This window comes from Fundulus heteroclitus, chromosome 21 (genome assembly GCF_011125445.2).
Source record: "Fundulus heteroclitus isolate FHET01 chromosome 21, MU-UCD_Fhet_4.1, whole genome shotgun sequence".
Lineage (NCBI taxonomy): Eukaryota > Metazoa > Chordata > Actinopteri > Cyprinodontiformes > Fundulidae > Fundulus > Fundulus heteroclitus.
Window position 1 is genome coordinate 37,499,516 of NC_046381.1, and position 15,803 is coordinate 37,515,318.

General features: G+C 44.0%; 1 protein-coding gene across 14 annotated transcripts in view; it reads right to left on the reverse strand.

Annotated features, from left to right (window-relative positions):
• LOC105921370 (receptor-type tyrosine-protein phosphatase mu) overlaps positions 1-15,803 on the reverse strand; it is a 134,342-nt gene that overhangs the window by 44,668 nt on the left and 73,871 nt on the right. For 6 of the 14 annotated variants that reach the window (XM_036125657.1, XM_036125648.1, XM_036125646.1 and 3 more), the window contains exons 18-20: positions 14,905-14,979; positions 7,478-7,610; positions 764-796 (exon numbers count right to left, since the gene is read on the reverse strand). In XM_036125657.1, coding sequence (XP_035981550.1) covers positions 764-796; positions 7,478-7,610; positions 14,905-14,979 — 241 coding nt within the window. The remainder of the gene's footprint in view (positions 1-763; positions 797-7,477; positions 7,611-14,904; positions 14,980-15,803) is intronic. The other 8 variants (XM_036125652.1, XM_036125650.1, XM_036125655.1 and 5 more) reach the window with 3 other exon arrangements.

Below are 15,803 nucleotides of genomic sequence, written 5' to 3' on the forward strand. Positions count from 1 at the left end.
ATGGAAAACCAGACCCGTGCCCCAGGGTTAGAGGAGCTGAAGTCTGAGCAGAACCAGAACACATCACAGGTTCAGACGTCCAAGAGTCTGAATTATAACGAGATGACCTGAGGTTTGAGATGATCCACGACTGCTGGCTTTAAACCTACGCCCAATGGATACCTTGGAGACTAGAAGAACTGCTACCTGGTGAGACCCACCCACAGCGGCTGACCGTCCTGATCATGAACGAACCCAGAGGGACCATCCATCGAACTAGCACCAAGAAAATGCTTCTGCGTGGAAGTCTCTGTAATCCTGATCAGATTTATAAAACTCTAGTTTTTCAGGTGTCTGGTTCAATAATCTGGCTTTGCAGTTTCTTTATTGGCTTTTGATTCAATAGACTAAACATTTAACAGTTATTTAGCTAAAGGACTTCATATTTAAGATGTTTAAACATTAAAGGTCTTATTTACTAAAGTTAAATAATTTGGTGCAGTTTCCATTAAACGTGTTTGTTATCAGTCAGATGAAATCTCTAACATCAGAGGTTCCTGTGATGTCTGACCAGGTGACCAGCAGCTTTAGCCCTGCCCACCACGGCCACCAGTCAGGGATGCTAATCCTGCAGCTGTGGAGGGCGAGGGTTCTCTAGAATGCCGTCAGGTGGTGAGGGGTGGGATCAATGAATCAACGCTCATCAGACACATCAGGAAGGGGATAGTTTCAGGCAAGAAACACTCAGGTGTTGTTAGGGTCAAAGGTCAAACAGGTTACTTACAGGTAGTAAGTGTAGGAGTGATAATTTCTTCGTCTGAATTGTGGGGCGAAGCAGAGGGAGGGATGAAATGGAGGGAAAGAAAAGAAAAACAGAAAAAGGGAAAAACAACATTAATGTCTGGAAGAAAAACCAACAGAACAGATGAGTTAAAGTATCTGTGTAGGTGGAGGACTGGACATTGCTGGTTGGCCGGTACAAGGTGTCAGTAAGAGGGGGTTAATGACTGATTGGTTAATGTGTGAGATGAAAACACAGGAACACCCGGTCTGTTAAGTCACTGAAGTTCTACCATTAAAACTAGCAGTGAACCAAAGTTCTACCATTAAAACTAGCAGTGAACCAAAGTTCTACCATTAAAACTAGTGGTGAACCAAAGTTCTACCATTAAAACTAATGGTGAACCAAAGTTCTACCATTAAAACTAGCAGTGAACCAAAGTTCTACCATTAAAACTAGCAGTGAACCAAAGTTCTACCATTAAAACTAGCGGTGAACCAAAGTTCTACCATTAAAACTAGTGGTGAACCAAAGTTCTACCATTAAAACTAGCAGTGAACCAAAGTTCTACCATTAAAACTAGCAGTGAACCAAAGTTCTACCATTAAAACTAGAGGTGAACCAAAGTTCTACCATTAAAACTAATGGTGAACCAAAGTTCTACCATTAAAACTAGCAGTGAACCAAAGTTCTACCATTAAAACTAGTGGTGAACCAAAGTTCTACCATTAAAACTAGTGGTGAACCAAAGTTCTACCATTAAAACTAGCAGTGAACCAAAGTTCTACCATTAAAACTAGTGGTGAACCAAAGTTCTACCATTAAAACTAGTGGTGAACCAAAGTTCTACCATTAAAACTAATGGTGAACCAAAGTTCTACCATTAAAACTAGAGGTGAACCAAAGTTCTACCATTAAAACTAGTGGTGAACCAAAGTTCTACCATTAAAACTAGAGGTGAACCAAAGTTCTACCATTAAAACTAGTGGTGAACCAAAGTTCTACCATTAAAACTAGCAGTGAACCAAAGTTCTACCATTAAAACTAGAGGTGAACCAAAGTTATACCATTAAAACTAATGGTGAACCAAAGTTCTACCATTAAAACTAGCAGTGAACCAAAGTTCTACCATTAAAACTAGTGGTGAACCAATGTTCTACCATTAAAACTAGTGGTGAACCAAAGTTCTACCATTAAAACTAGAGGTGAACCAAAGTTCTACCATTAAAACTAGTGTGAACCAAAGTTCTACCATTAAAACTAGCAGTGAACCAAAGTTCTACCATTAAAACTAGCGGTGAACCAAAGTTCTACCATTAAAACTAGCAGTGAACCAAAGTTCTACCATTAAAACTAGTGGTGAACCAAAGTTCTACCATTAAAACTAGTGGTGAACCAAAGTTCTACCATTAAAACTAGTGGTGAACCAAAGTTCTACCATTAAAACTAGAGGTGAACCAAAGTTCTACCATTAAAACTAGTGGTGAACCAAAGTTCTACCATTAAAACTAGTGGTGAACCAAAGTTCTACCATTAAAACTAGAGGTGAACCAAAGTTCTACCATTAAAACTAGCGGTGAACCAAAGTTCTACCATTAAAACTAGCGGTGAACCAAAGTTCTACCATTAAAACTAGCGGTGAACCAAAGTTCTACCATTAAAACTAGCGGTGAACCAAAGTTCTACCATTAAAACTAGCGGTGAACTAAAGTTCTACCATTAAAACTAGTGGTGAACCAAAGTTCTACCATTAAAACGAGCAGTGAACCAAAGTTCTACCATTAAAACTAGCAGTGAACCAAAGTTCTACCATTAAAACTAGCGGTGAACCAAAGTTCTACCATTAAAACTAGTGGTGAACCAAAGTTCTACCATTAAAACTAGTGGTGAACCAAAGTTCTACCATTAAAACTAGCAGTGAACCAAAGTTCTACCATTAAAACTAGCGGTGAACCAAAGTTCTACCATTAAAACTAGCAGTGAACCAAAGTTCTACCATTAAAACTAGTGGTGAACCAAAGTTCTACCATTAAAACTAGCGGTGAACCAAAGTTCTACCATTAAAACTAGCGGTGAACCAAAGTTCTACCATTAAAACTAGCGGTGAACCAAAGTTCTACCATTAAAACTAGTGGTGAACCAAAGTTCTACCATTAAAACTAGTGGTGAACCAAAGTCCCCGACTAACAACGCCGCCTGAACATGAGACCAAAGGAAATGGTGAAGGTGAGAAGGTGAAGACGTCACTCAGCAACAGCAAACATGGACAGCCGGTGTCCAGTCATAAAGTAGATTCATTTAAATATCATTTTCAATAACAGGTGGGGTTCCTCAGGGCTCTTTTCTCAGTCTTTGACCATTTTCAGAGCCAAACATTTATTATGAGCTTTTTCTTTCACAGAGACTACAACCTAATTTTATTATTTATTATTCACCCATCCCCTTTGCTCAACATCTAAAGCAGCCCCTGCATCGGGGATCCCAGGGTTAGGGCCATGAGGACTTCTGGGTGTTATTTTGTCCCATTCTTCATGCAGCCATTTACTGGGTTGTCCAACAGCATGTTGCATTGATTCCTGTTGTTGATGAAATGACTGCTGGAAGGCCAGTCTCACCGCTTTACCCGCCTCTTCCTCCACCTGTGTCCGTATTCACAACAATTCCTCAGACTAAAAGCAGCACTTAATGATGTTTTTAGGAAAAATCTTAGAATTTCCGGAATTCTAAGCTGTTCTAAGTGATGAAGTTCCAGCACTTTTATTGAGAAACAGAGCAGAGATCACATAGATGGAAAGTAATGGCACCCCACGGTCCGCCCGTCTGCCCTGTCTCTGCCATTCCTCGCTTTCGGCTCTCCTAATACTGCACAGTGGCCTTGGCTTGAGACAAAACAGAGACAGTCTATCCTAGACAATCATCATCCCGCACAGTAAACACGCAAGCATTGACCTTTGAATCAGTCAGTGGATCTGATGTGGGTTCCCATGTCCGAGTGGCGGCAGGTCACAGTGACTTCAGGATAACGTTCCAACAACATTCCACCCCTTTGATCACAGAGATAATGTTTTATCTATGTTATCACCCACAAAGAAGAAAAACAAGAGGACTCGTCACATGAATATATGTGAATAAAACACAAAGGAACCATATCAGTTATGTGAGACCCAGAAAGGTTCCCGAGCTGGAACTTTTAGTAATGATCAACATGAATCAGACGGCCGGACCGTGGGGTGCGATTACTTTCCATCTATGTGATCTCTGCTCTATTTCTCAATAAAAGTGCTGGAACTTTATCACTCCACCTTTTCCTTATTCAATAGGTCTAGGAAGTCAGTTATTGTTTAGAATTCCTCCAACATTTGGCGTCACGAACAGGATAACATCCAACAGCAGTTTCTTAGAATATTACCTCAATGAGATAAAAGTTATTCACAAAGCATGTCAGGCCTCCAGACAGCTCCTAAAGTGTTACTGTCAGGAGTAATGAGGAGGACGTTTAGTGAGGCTAAGAGTGTCTGAAGCAGGAAGATGGTGGAATCAGAGAGAGCTGATTGGCTGATCCACCACCTGCACAGAGAGAGCTGATTGGCTGATCCACCACCTCCACAGTGGAGGAAACGAGCTCAGAAACTTCTTTAACAATCATGTAATTATATTATGCCGATGAGATAAACTTTATCATCCCCATAAAGGGAAATTCATTAGTTTGAGTGGGTTAAATGCATGGCGCTAACATCCTTTTATTGAGGATAAATTAATAGGATAACTGTTGGATAATCACAAATAAAAAGTGGAGAAATTTTCAAAGAATATAAATAAAAAATGTGAGAAAGTATTTTCTTATTGCATAATGTCAGCAGCCTAAATGCTCATCTAGAAGTTCGTTTATGTGACGGTTCTGGTCGCTGCAGTGCTTCTCACTGGAGCGTAAAGCACCAAGACGCGTTTATCTGTGACGATACGATTCAAAGTATCGTCGGATCCAGGCACCAATTTACCCTTCAGCGCTCTGTTCTCCTCCCAGAGCCGCCTTCTCCACGTTATGTCCGTCATTTAGCCAAATCCAGCCGCTTCATACAAGCAGGTGATCCAGTAAAATGGTGACAGGTGAGAGCACGATAATAACAAATAGAGTAAAAATGACTGGTGAGAAAAATAAATAAGCAAATCAAAATAATGATGAGGATGTAAATAAAGTGTGTTCAAACATTTTGATGCTGTATGACAATCAATTTCATCATCATGTCACATATTTCTGAATCCAGCCTAATTGGTTAATTTGATCACTAGGAGTGCATTTGTGTTTTTTTTTTCTTGTACTATCAACCAATCACAGCTCTTGAAAGACAGCATCACACCTATGAACGGGGTCAACCACACCTCCTCACTACAAGAAACATTTCTGTCACTCTCCTTCCTCAGAGTCGTCCTTGGTAGGAATGTTTAGGCTGAGACAGGTGCTCTGAGAGGCTCTGAGGATCTTTGTGAATACAGGATTCTGGGCTTTATGTTGTGCTTTTCCTTTGTCTTGGTGAAAAATACCTTGACAGGAGGAAGACATCGCTCCAAAACCTCCTCTAGACTCTTCTAGCTGCCGTGGCAGCAGTGTAGATTTGCTGATGGCACTACTACAGGCCCAGACCACGATCCTCCATCCTCCAGCCATCACAGAGCCTGGATGTGATGGCTCCTCTTCCACCAAACATCTGGAGAACTGGTCCATCTGGTCCATGATGGTCTGAGCCCAGAGAAGCTGAAGCTCCTCTGAGGAGAACATCAGGTTCTTCTCTGCTCAGTGAAGGCTGTGAACTCTGGATGTAGAGCTGCAGGAAGGTTCTCCAGAGTAACCCTGGTCTAGAGCTGGGAATTCTATCGACATTTTAAAGATTTTGAGCTGAGACTATATTGTTTATATTGAGATGGTCTGTGTTGCACTATAATGATACTTTTATTTATTCCAGCAGGTTCTTTTTCAGCCCCTTCTCATATTTGGCTGTTGGTTAAAAATTTGCCTGTGAGACATTTGGGATAAGGCTTTAATTCAGAAAGGCCTTTTTATAATTCATTTATGAAAAAAAACATATCGAGATAAATATCGTACATCAGCACTGAGCCTAAAAACATGGGGATATTACTTGTGGTCCATATCGCCCAGCCCTACCCTGCTCCATGAGCTTCTACCTGCTGACATAACCATCTGTTCTGCAGAGCAGCTTCATGCTCTGGACATCTAAGTCTGCGCAGAGTTACTGCTGCTGGACATATTCAGGACTACAGTCTCCTGTTACCTACACCAGAATATGTCCTGTTTATTAGACCTGAATGAAGTCCTTCTATGTCCTCTACAACCGTATGTAGGTTGTCCCTGCTCCTCAGCCCCTGCAGTCATTTAACTGAGAACAAATGAAAGAATTGCATCAGACTTTTTCATTTCCATCCCTGAGTTTTTCTGATTTGCTGTTGTTTTGAAGAGGCTGTTAGTGATAACACTGACATGTAATCATCCAGTTTATGAAGCTGTTTGTGTTTCTGAACGGTTGATATTTCCACACATCCAAATCAGAGAGATTTCAGGAGTAAACATCAGATTTGTGACCGCAGAGCGTGCCTCAGACTCTTCCTTTCATCATTTTCTTCAGTTATCTGTGAAGCTTGTTTGTTCGTTGCTGATATATTGAAACAGGAGCTCTCAGATAAATCTGCAGCTTTTTAAAGGAGAGGCTGTTTCCCAAAAACTCAAATCAAAAATGTGATGATACCAACATGAAGCAGATCGAGTCCGTTAACAAGGTGATTCTGGCTGTGAGGGCAGGATGTTTTTCATGTCAGGAGTGCTGGAGTTTTCTCGCCCTGCAGCATGCAGCCTCCCGCTGTAATGAGTCTGACCTCCGTTTGGTCACAGAGTGGAAATCAAACGCACCCCGTCAACATTAAAAACCTCATTAGAGAACGAGCAAGCGCCTCTCGTTTCTGTGTCTCTGTAACATCAGGAACACAGATCAGAGCTCGACAGACCCGACAGGCGAACCAGACTCAAACTGTACCCCCCCCCCACACACACACACACACACACACACACAAAGAATAATGTGTGTTTCTTGCCTGAAGCCATTCAGCTTGAGGCGACTGGGAGAAAAAAATACAACGTTCTTTCATCTAAATTTCTCTCTCATCTCCAACGTCCTCCAAACACTGAAGCATTTCTGTGTGTGTGCAGCATAAACTGTGTGTGTGCACTGTGTACACATGAGTGTGAGAGTCCCGGGGGGTTGTGTGTTTGATGTTGGAGACTAAAGTCAGTCCAGATACAGTTTAATGGTGATTAGTGCAATCTGCTCCATTATTCCTCCTCATCCTCCTTGCTGTCACTGTGAGTGGGGACGCTGTCTTTTCTTTCATGTCCCATCGTCCAGCTATCCTCAACTTCTACAAAATACCAAATAATCCCAGCATCAAACCTTGAAGAGTTCCTTTTCCTATCTTCACATGAACTCTGAAACTCTTATTTACATGTGTGCAGCAATACCACCTGCTGTGACCCGGTCTTCTGTGTGTCTCAAGGTAAACCATGGCGCTCATTGACATGTAAACCCTGCTGTCAGAACATACAGAAGTATGTGGAGATAATATCTACCCTTAGTCAGTTACTTACGTTAAAGACCTGTTTATTTTAGTTACCAAAAATGTCCACAGGGTGTTTGTGTGTTAAATTCTGACCTTTTCTTCATCAGCAGGATGACTCCGAGGAAGATGATGATGAAGAGCAGGATGCCAGCGATTGATCCAGCGATCTTCACTGTGTGGTCCGTTTGTTTCTCCTGCTCTGGTTCTGGTTTCCTGGTAGCAGCTCCTGAAAACAGCAACTAGTTAACTCCTAAAACACAAACCAGCATCAATTGACTAGCTAGTTACTTCCTAAATCATTGACAAACACTAACTGACACAAATTAGTTAACTCAAAAAACACAAACCAATATTACTGCAACTAGCTTGTTAACAGCAAAACCACTAACCAACATTAAATGCCCCTAGATAGTCAACTCCTAAACCACTAACCAACATCAATGGTTTAGCTAGTTAACTCCTAAATAATTGATCAACACTAACGGACACCAATTACTTCACCTCTTAACTAATGTTAACCAGGTTAATAACATTCACCTGTTAACTAATGTTAACGAGGTCAAACAGCATTTGCCTGTTAACTAATGTTAACCAGGTTAATTACATTTACCTGTTAGCTAATGTTAACCAGGTTAACCAGCATTTACCTGTTAACTAATGTTAACCAGGTTAAACAGCATTTACCTGTTAACTAATGTTAACCAGGTTAAACAGCATTTGCCTGTTAACTAATGTTAACCAGGTTAAATAGCATTTACCTGTCAACTATAGTTAACCAGGTTAAACAGCATTTGCCTGTTAACTAATGTTAACCAGGTTAAACATTATTTACCTGGTAACTAATGTTAACCACGTTAATTAGCATTTACCTGTTAACTAATCTTAACCAGGTTAATTACATGTACCTGTTTACTAATGTTAACCAAGTTAAACAGCATGTACCTGTTAACTAATCTTAACCACGTTAATTAGCATTTGCCTGTTAACTAATCTTAACCAGGTTAATTACATTTACCTGTTAACTTATGTTAACCAGGTTAAACAGCATTTGCCTGTTAACTAATGTTAACCAGGTTAAATAGCATTTACCTGTTAACTATAGTTAACCAGGTTAAACAGCATTTGCCTGTTAACTAATGTTAACCAGGTTAAACATTATTTACCTGGTAACTAATGTTAACCACATTAATTAGCATTTGCCTGTTAACTAATCTTAACCAGGTTAATTACATGTATCTGTTTACTAATGTTAACCAGGTTAAACAGCATGTACCTGTTAACTAATCTTAACCAGGTTAAACAGCATTTGTCTGTTAATTAATCTTAACCAGGTTAATTACATTTACCTGTTAACTAATGTTAACCAGGTTAAACAGCATTTACATGTTAACTTATGTTAACCAGGTTAAACAGCATTTACCTGTTAACTAATGTTAACCAGGTTAAACAGCATGTACCTGTTAACTAATGTTAACCAGGTTAAACAGCATTTACCTGTTAACTAATGTTAACCAGGTTAAACAGCATTTGCCTGTTAATTAATCTTAACCAGGTTAATTACATTTACCTGTTAACTAATGTTAACCAGGTTAAACATCATTTACCTGGTAACTAATGTTAACCAGGTTAAACATTATTTACCTGGTAACTAATGTTAACCAGGTTAAACATTATTTACCTGTTAACTAATGTTAACCAGGCTAAACAGCATTTACCTGTTAACTAATGTTAACCAGGCTAAACAGCATTTACCTGTTAACTCTGTAGCCATTCACTAGTGTCAATCAGTTTTGATTAGACACAAACATGTTTAGATAAACCAGAGAAAGACCACACAATACAAGGTTCCATCCTCTGACTAGTCACTAACCAAGCTGTTAAACAGATTCAACTAGTTATTGTAACCAGTTGGTGATACTGAGCTGTCAATGTTCTGACTGATGAAGACTACACTGGCATTGAGGAAGGTGCAGATGAGTGCCGAGTCCTTCTCCTCTGATGGTATAATGTGATGGGATGTCAGTGTGCTGGAGAGCCCATTACCCTGCTGTGTGTGAGAGTGTGTGTGAGTGTGAGAGAGAGAGAGAGAGTGTGTGTGTGTGTGTGTGTGTGTGTGTGTGTGTGTGTGTGTGTGTGTGTGTGTGTGTGTGTGTGTGTGTGTGTGTGTGTGTGAGAGTGTGTGTCCAGGTGTAATATCCCTCCAGGTGTCTCCGTAGATGAGAAACGTTCAGGACAAGACGTTGCTGTCGACTTCTGTAATGTGTCATTTTAGACCTGTTCCACTTTTCCAATCAGAATCTGACAACAGCCATCAGTCACTCAGAGTGGGAGAGTGTCCTCAGCCTGCACTGCAGAGGACAGTCTTAGTGAGGACACCAGCACGGGGACACCCACAAGGGGACACCAGCACGGGGACACCAGCACAGGGGCACCAGCTGTAAATTTAGTTCACAATCCTAGTTATCTATATATTATACCCATAGGACAAATCTATCAGTAAAATTCTGTCTATAATAGTATCTCTATATTTATTCAGTATATATCCATGTCCTGTACTTATGGAACCATTGTTTATCCTGCACTTGCTGCTATTGCACTTATGGTTAGACCTAAACTGCATTTCGTTGCCTTGTACCTGTACCTGTGTAATGACAATAAAGTTGAATCTAATCTAATCTAATCTAATCTAATCTAATCTAATCTAATCTAATGGGGACACCAGCATGCGGACACCAGCACGGAAACACCAACATGGGGACACCAGCATGGGGACATTAACACGAGAACACCAACATGGGAATACCAACATGGGGACACCAGCACGGGGACACCAACATGGGGACACCAGCACGGGGACACCAACATTGGGACACCAGCACGGGGACACCAACATGGGGACACCAACACGGGGACACCAACATGGGGACACCAGCACGGGAATACCAACATTGGGACGCCAACACGGGGACACCAACATGGGGACACCAACACAGGGACACCAACATTGGGACACCAGCACGGGAATACCAACATTGGGACGCCAACACGGGGACACCAACATGGGGACACCAACACAGGGACACCAACATTGGGACACCAGCACGGGAATACCAACATGGGAATACCAACATGGGGACACCAGCACGGGAATACCAACATTGGGACGCCAACACGGGGACACCAACATGGGGACACCAGCACGGGAATACCAACATTGGGACGCCAACACGGGGACACCAACATGGGGACACCAACACAGGGACACCAACATTGGGACACCAGCACGGGAATACCAACATGGGGACACCAACACAGGGACACCAACATTGGGACACCAGCACGGGAATACCAACATGGGGACACCAACATGGGAATACCAACATTGGGACACCAGCACGGGAATACCAGCATGGGGACACCAGCATGGGGACACCAGCATGGGAACATTAACACAGGGACACCAGCACAGGGACATTCCCACACTTAAGGACCAATTGAGATATTGTGGCAGCATATAAAACCGTGAGAAGATCTTTGGACTATGATGGCAGCTCTGACTGTAATGTTCTCAGGGTGTCCCAGTTCTACCTTTGTCTGGAACAGAACCAGAACAGAACCAGACCTGAGCAGCTAAAATCAACCCATTAAAACACAAGGTTCACCCAGACAGTCTGAGCTAACAGTGAAAGAACTGGAACAGAACCCAGACGGCCCGGTTCTGATGGACCGAGCCGTCTGGGTTCTAGAACAATGGGACGGTTTATTTCCTGTTTTCATCTTTGCTGCCAAGGTCAAATGAGCTGCTCAGTCAGCTCCCTTCAGCATCACTGTTTGATCACACACACACACACACACACACACACACACACACACACACACACACACACACACACACACACACACACACACACACACACACACACACACACAGTGCGGTCCCCAGAGGCAGAGCTGAGGTTTCAGTTTAAAGGCTATCAAAACACTTTGAAGACAGATTTTATCTCTGTGTGGATGTTTCGTTGGTTCTCTTGGCCTCTCTGTCTGTGTGTGTCTCAGTGTCTCTGTCTGTGTGTGTCTCAGTGTCTCTGTCTCAGTGTCTCAGTGTGTCTCAGTGTCAGTGTCTGTCTCAGTGTCTCTGTCTCGGTGTCTCTTTCTCAGTGTCTCTGTCTGTGTGTGTCTCAGTGTCTCTGTCTGTGTGTGTCTCAGTGTCTCTGTCTCAGTGTCTCAGTGTGTCTCAGTGTCAGTGTCTGTCTCAGTGTCTCTGTCTCAGTGTCTCTGTCTCAGTGTCTCTGTCTCAGTGTTTCTCAGTGTCTTAGTGTGTCTCTGTCTGTGTGTGTCTCAGTGTCTCAGTGTCTCAGTGTCAGTGTCTGTCTCAGTGTCTCTGTCTCAGTGTCTCAGTGTCTCTGTCTCAGTATCTCTGTGTCTCAGTGTCTCTGTCTCAGTGTCTCCGTGTCTCATTGTCTCTGTGTCTCTGTCTCAGTGTCTCAGTGTCAGTGTCTCTGTCTCAGTGTCTCTGTCTCAGTGTGTCTCAGTATCTCTGTCTCAGTGTCTCCATGTCTCAGTGTCTCTGTCTCAGTGTGTCAGTGTCTCCGTGTCTCAGTAACTCTGTCTCAGTGTCTCAGTGTCAGTGTCTGTCTCAGTGTCTCTGTCTCAGTATCTCTGTGTCTCAGTGTCTCTGTCTCAGTGTCTCCGTGTCTCATTGTCTCTGTGTCTCTGTCTCAGTGTCTCAGTGTCAGTGTCTGTCTCAGTGTCTCTGTCTCAGTGTGTCTCAGTATCTCTGTCTCAGTGTCTCTGTCTCAGTGTGTCAGTGTCTCCGTGTCTCAGTGTCTCTGTCTCAGTGTCTCTGTCTCAGTGTGTCTGTCTCAGTGTCTCTGTCTCAGTGTCTCTGTCTCCGTGTCTCAGTGTGTCTCAGTGTCTCTGTCTCCGTGTCTCAGTGTGTCTCAGTGTCTCTGTCTCCGTGTCTCAGTGTGTCTCAGTGTGTCTCAGTGTGTCTCTTTCTCAGTGTCTCTGTTTCAGTGTCTGTCTCAGTGTCTCCGTGTCTCAGTGTGTGGCAGTGGGCTGCAGAAGCTGCTTTCATGTAGAAGTGAAGCTGTTTGGTGCTTCAGGGCTGCAGCCGTCACACTGAGGGGGAGGAGTGTGTGTCTCTGTGTGTCTCAGCGTGTCTCTGTGTGTCTCTGTGTGTCTCAGTGTCTCAGTGTGTCTCAGTGTGTGTCTCAGTGTCTCAGTGTGTCTCAGTGTGTCTCAGTGCGTGTTGTTGTGCGTGTTGTTGTCAGTGGAACGTTTCCACCTTGGGGCTGGTAAATATTTAAATGTAATGTGGAGTCGTGGATCAGAGTGTTTGTCCACCTGTTCACACACGCTGGTCCAGATTGAGACGTGACAGACGTCAGGAAGGTGGGATTGGCTTTCCTGCCTCATGGTGAAGCCACGGTTCCCCTCCTTCACCCTTAGAACCCTCTGACCTAATGTTTCCTTCTAAACGCGGACATCTGGACAGTGGATCACTTGGATCCATTACTAGTCTAGATGAGGTTCTGAAGAGGTTCTGAAGAGGTTCTGCAGCGCCGCTCTAAAAGCTAACTTTGAGCTCAACATTTGGCTGATGTTGGACCGGCACCCGACATTTTGTTCTAGAGCTGAGCAGTTCGGTTTGGACCTTCAGCTGTGGACCTTCAGCTGTGGACCTTCAGGTGTGGACCTTCAGCTGTGGACCTTCAGCTGTGGACCTTCAGCTGTGGACTTTCAGGTGTGGACCTTCAGCTGTGGACCTTCAGCTGTGGACCTTCAGCTGTGGACCTTCAGCTGTGGACTTTCAGGTGTGGACCTTCAGCTGTGGACCTTCAGGTGTGGACGTGTACAGGAAAGGCAACACGGTCTCCATGTTTCACAGCTGGACTGAACGCTGGACAGTCCTGATTATTATTCAGGTTCCTTTATTCAGAAACTCCGTTCTCTGAGGGAAACGCGATCTAGATCAACACTGATGAGGTTAAATCAAGAATAGAATTTAAAATTCTCCTTCTAACGTATAAAGCCCTTAATAATCAAGCTCCATCATATATCAGAGCTCTGATTACCCCGTATGTTCCTAACAGAGCACTTCGCTCTCAGACTGCAGGTCTGCTGGTGGTTCCTAGAGTCTCTAAAAGTAGAATGGGAGGCAGATCCTTCAGCTATCAGGCTCCTCTCCTGTGGAACCAACTCCCAGTTTTGGTCCGTCAGGCAGACACCCCGTCTACTTTTAAGACTAATCTTAAAACTTTCCTTTGTGACAAAGCTTCTAGTCAGAGTGGCTCATGTTACCCTGAGCTACCTCTATAGTTATGCTGCTATAGGCTTAGGCTGCTGGAGGACATCAGGGTCTATTTCTCTCTCTCTGCTGAGTTCTCCTACTGCTCTCCAATCTGCATTGTTTGTTGTTATTTCAGCTTTTAACTTTTTGCTCTCTCTCTCTTTTTTCTTCATAGAAGGTACACCTGGTCTGGTGTTCTGTTAGCTGTGACATCATCAGGGGAGGCAGATCATCCTCTATTACCATCTAACATAGAAAGTACTCCTGGGTCAATGTGAGCTTCTGAGCTTTCTGTGTCTCTGCTCTGTCTTCTCTAACATAGAAAGTACTCCTGGGTCAATGTGAGCTTCTGTGCTTTCTGTGTCTCTGCTCTGTCTTCTCTAACATAGAAAGTACTCCTGGGTCAATGTGAGCTTCTGAGCTTTCTGTGTCTCTGCTCTGTCTTCTCTAACATAGAAAGTACTCCTGGGTCAATGTGAGCTTCTGTGCTTTCTGTGTCTCTGCTCTGTCTTCTCTAACATAGAAAGTACTCCTGGGTCAATGTGAGCTTCTGTGCTTTCTGTGTCTCTGCTCTGTCTTCTCTAACATAGAAAGTACTCCTGGGTCAATGTGAGCTTCTGTGCTTTCTGTGTCTCTGCTCTGTCTTCTCTAAGCCCCAGTGGGTGGAGGCAGATGAGCGTTCACACTGAGCCTGGTTCTGGTTCTGCTGGAGGTTCTCCTCCCTGTTAAAGGGGAGTTTTCCTCTCCACTGTCGCCTCATGGTGTGTGAGGTTAAACTATTAGGTAAGCATAGACGTGGTGCTGGTTCATACGAGCGTGTCAGAGTGTAGAACATGCAGATACTGTTAGTACGCTATCAGCTCATATCTTACAGCTGTGGATCTTATCTGTGGTTCTATGAGCGTCATATTTTGTCCCCCCCCATTCAAAGAGCAATCAGCGGTGCGCTGGTGGTGCAGCAGGTAGCGTGACCCGTATACAGAGGCTTAGTCCTCTACGCGGTCGATCCGGGATCGAATCCGACCCGCGGTCCTTTGTCTCTCCACCTCTTCCACCCCCTTCCTGTCAGCCTACTGTGGTAAAAACCGAGCCATTAGGGCCGCAACCCCCCCCCCCCATTCTCTGTTCTACCATTCTCTGTAGAACAATGAATGGTTCCACAGCCCATTCTCTGTAGAACCAGAGAATGGGCTGTGGTTCTGTGTGTGCAGTGGTGTGATCCTCTGACCTGTCAGCTGCTTGTCGCCGGCCGGCGGGGCGACGCCGACGTACGGCGTGGTGAGCTGGGTGACGATAATGGCGGCTGGCGTCCAGGAAGGCATGCAGACAGTGACAGATAGAGAGAAACGGGCTGAAGCAGAGGCTGGTTCTGATGCACGGCTATTAGTGTGGAACGCCGGCTCTCCTGAACCGGAACCGAAGGTTGGACCTTCAGGCGGATTTCTTTTTAAGATGAAGGATTCGTGTTCTGTCTAAAGGAAGACTCAACATAAAGCAGCCGTGGTCCGGATCTAACAGAACCAAGGTTTCAGTCAAAGTTCTGAAACGTTCCAGAACTGGATTTAAACGTGGTCCATTGTTGATACTGAGGACGTGAGCAGACAGGTCACACTGCTGCATCAGAACCAGGGATGTTCTGATCCAGCAGTGTGGTGAAGGGTGGTTCTCCGTGTTCTGCTGCATCAGCCCACTTTCATACAGCTGGAGAACCTCCTGGTCCAGTTTCAGTATCTGGAGGAGAACGCAGAAACTTTAACCCTAACTCCAACTCTTGGACCTTCCAGATGATGGAGAACCGGACCCATCCTCCCCGGGAGGATCCGAAGAACTAAGACCCAACCTTCCCCATGCGTTATGATTCAGCTGCTTTACGATGACTCTAGAACATCAGTTTTTCTCCAGTTCCCTTCAACACGGTTCAGGAGAGCGGAGCACCATTTGGGTCAACAGAAAAGGTTTCAGTTCAGGAAAGACACCTGGAAGAAAAGCTTGTTAATCAGCCAATCAGGGCTCAGACATTAGTAATCAATCACTGTGTGAGCACAAGCAGAAGGAGCAGTTCAGGTGACTTCAGCACGCCACCTGTTCTGGTTCCAAACGTCAAGAGGAACCTTGGATCCACCGGGC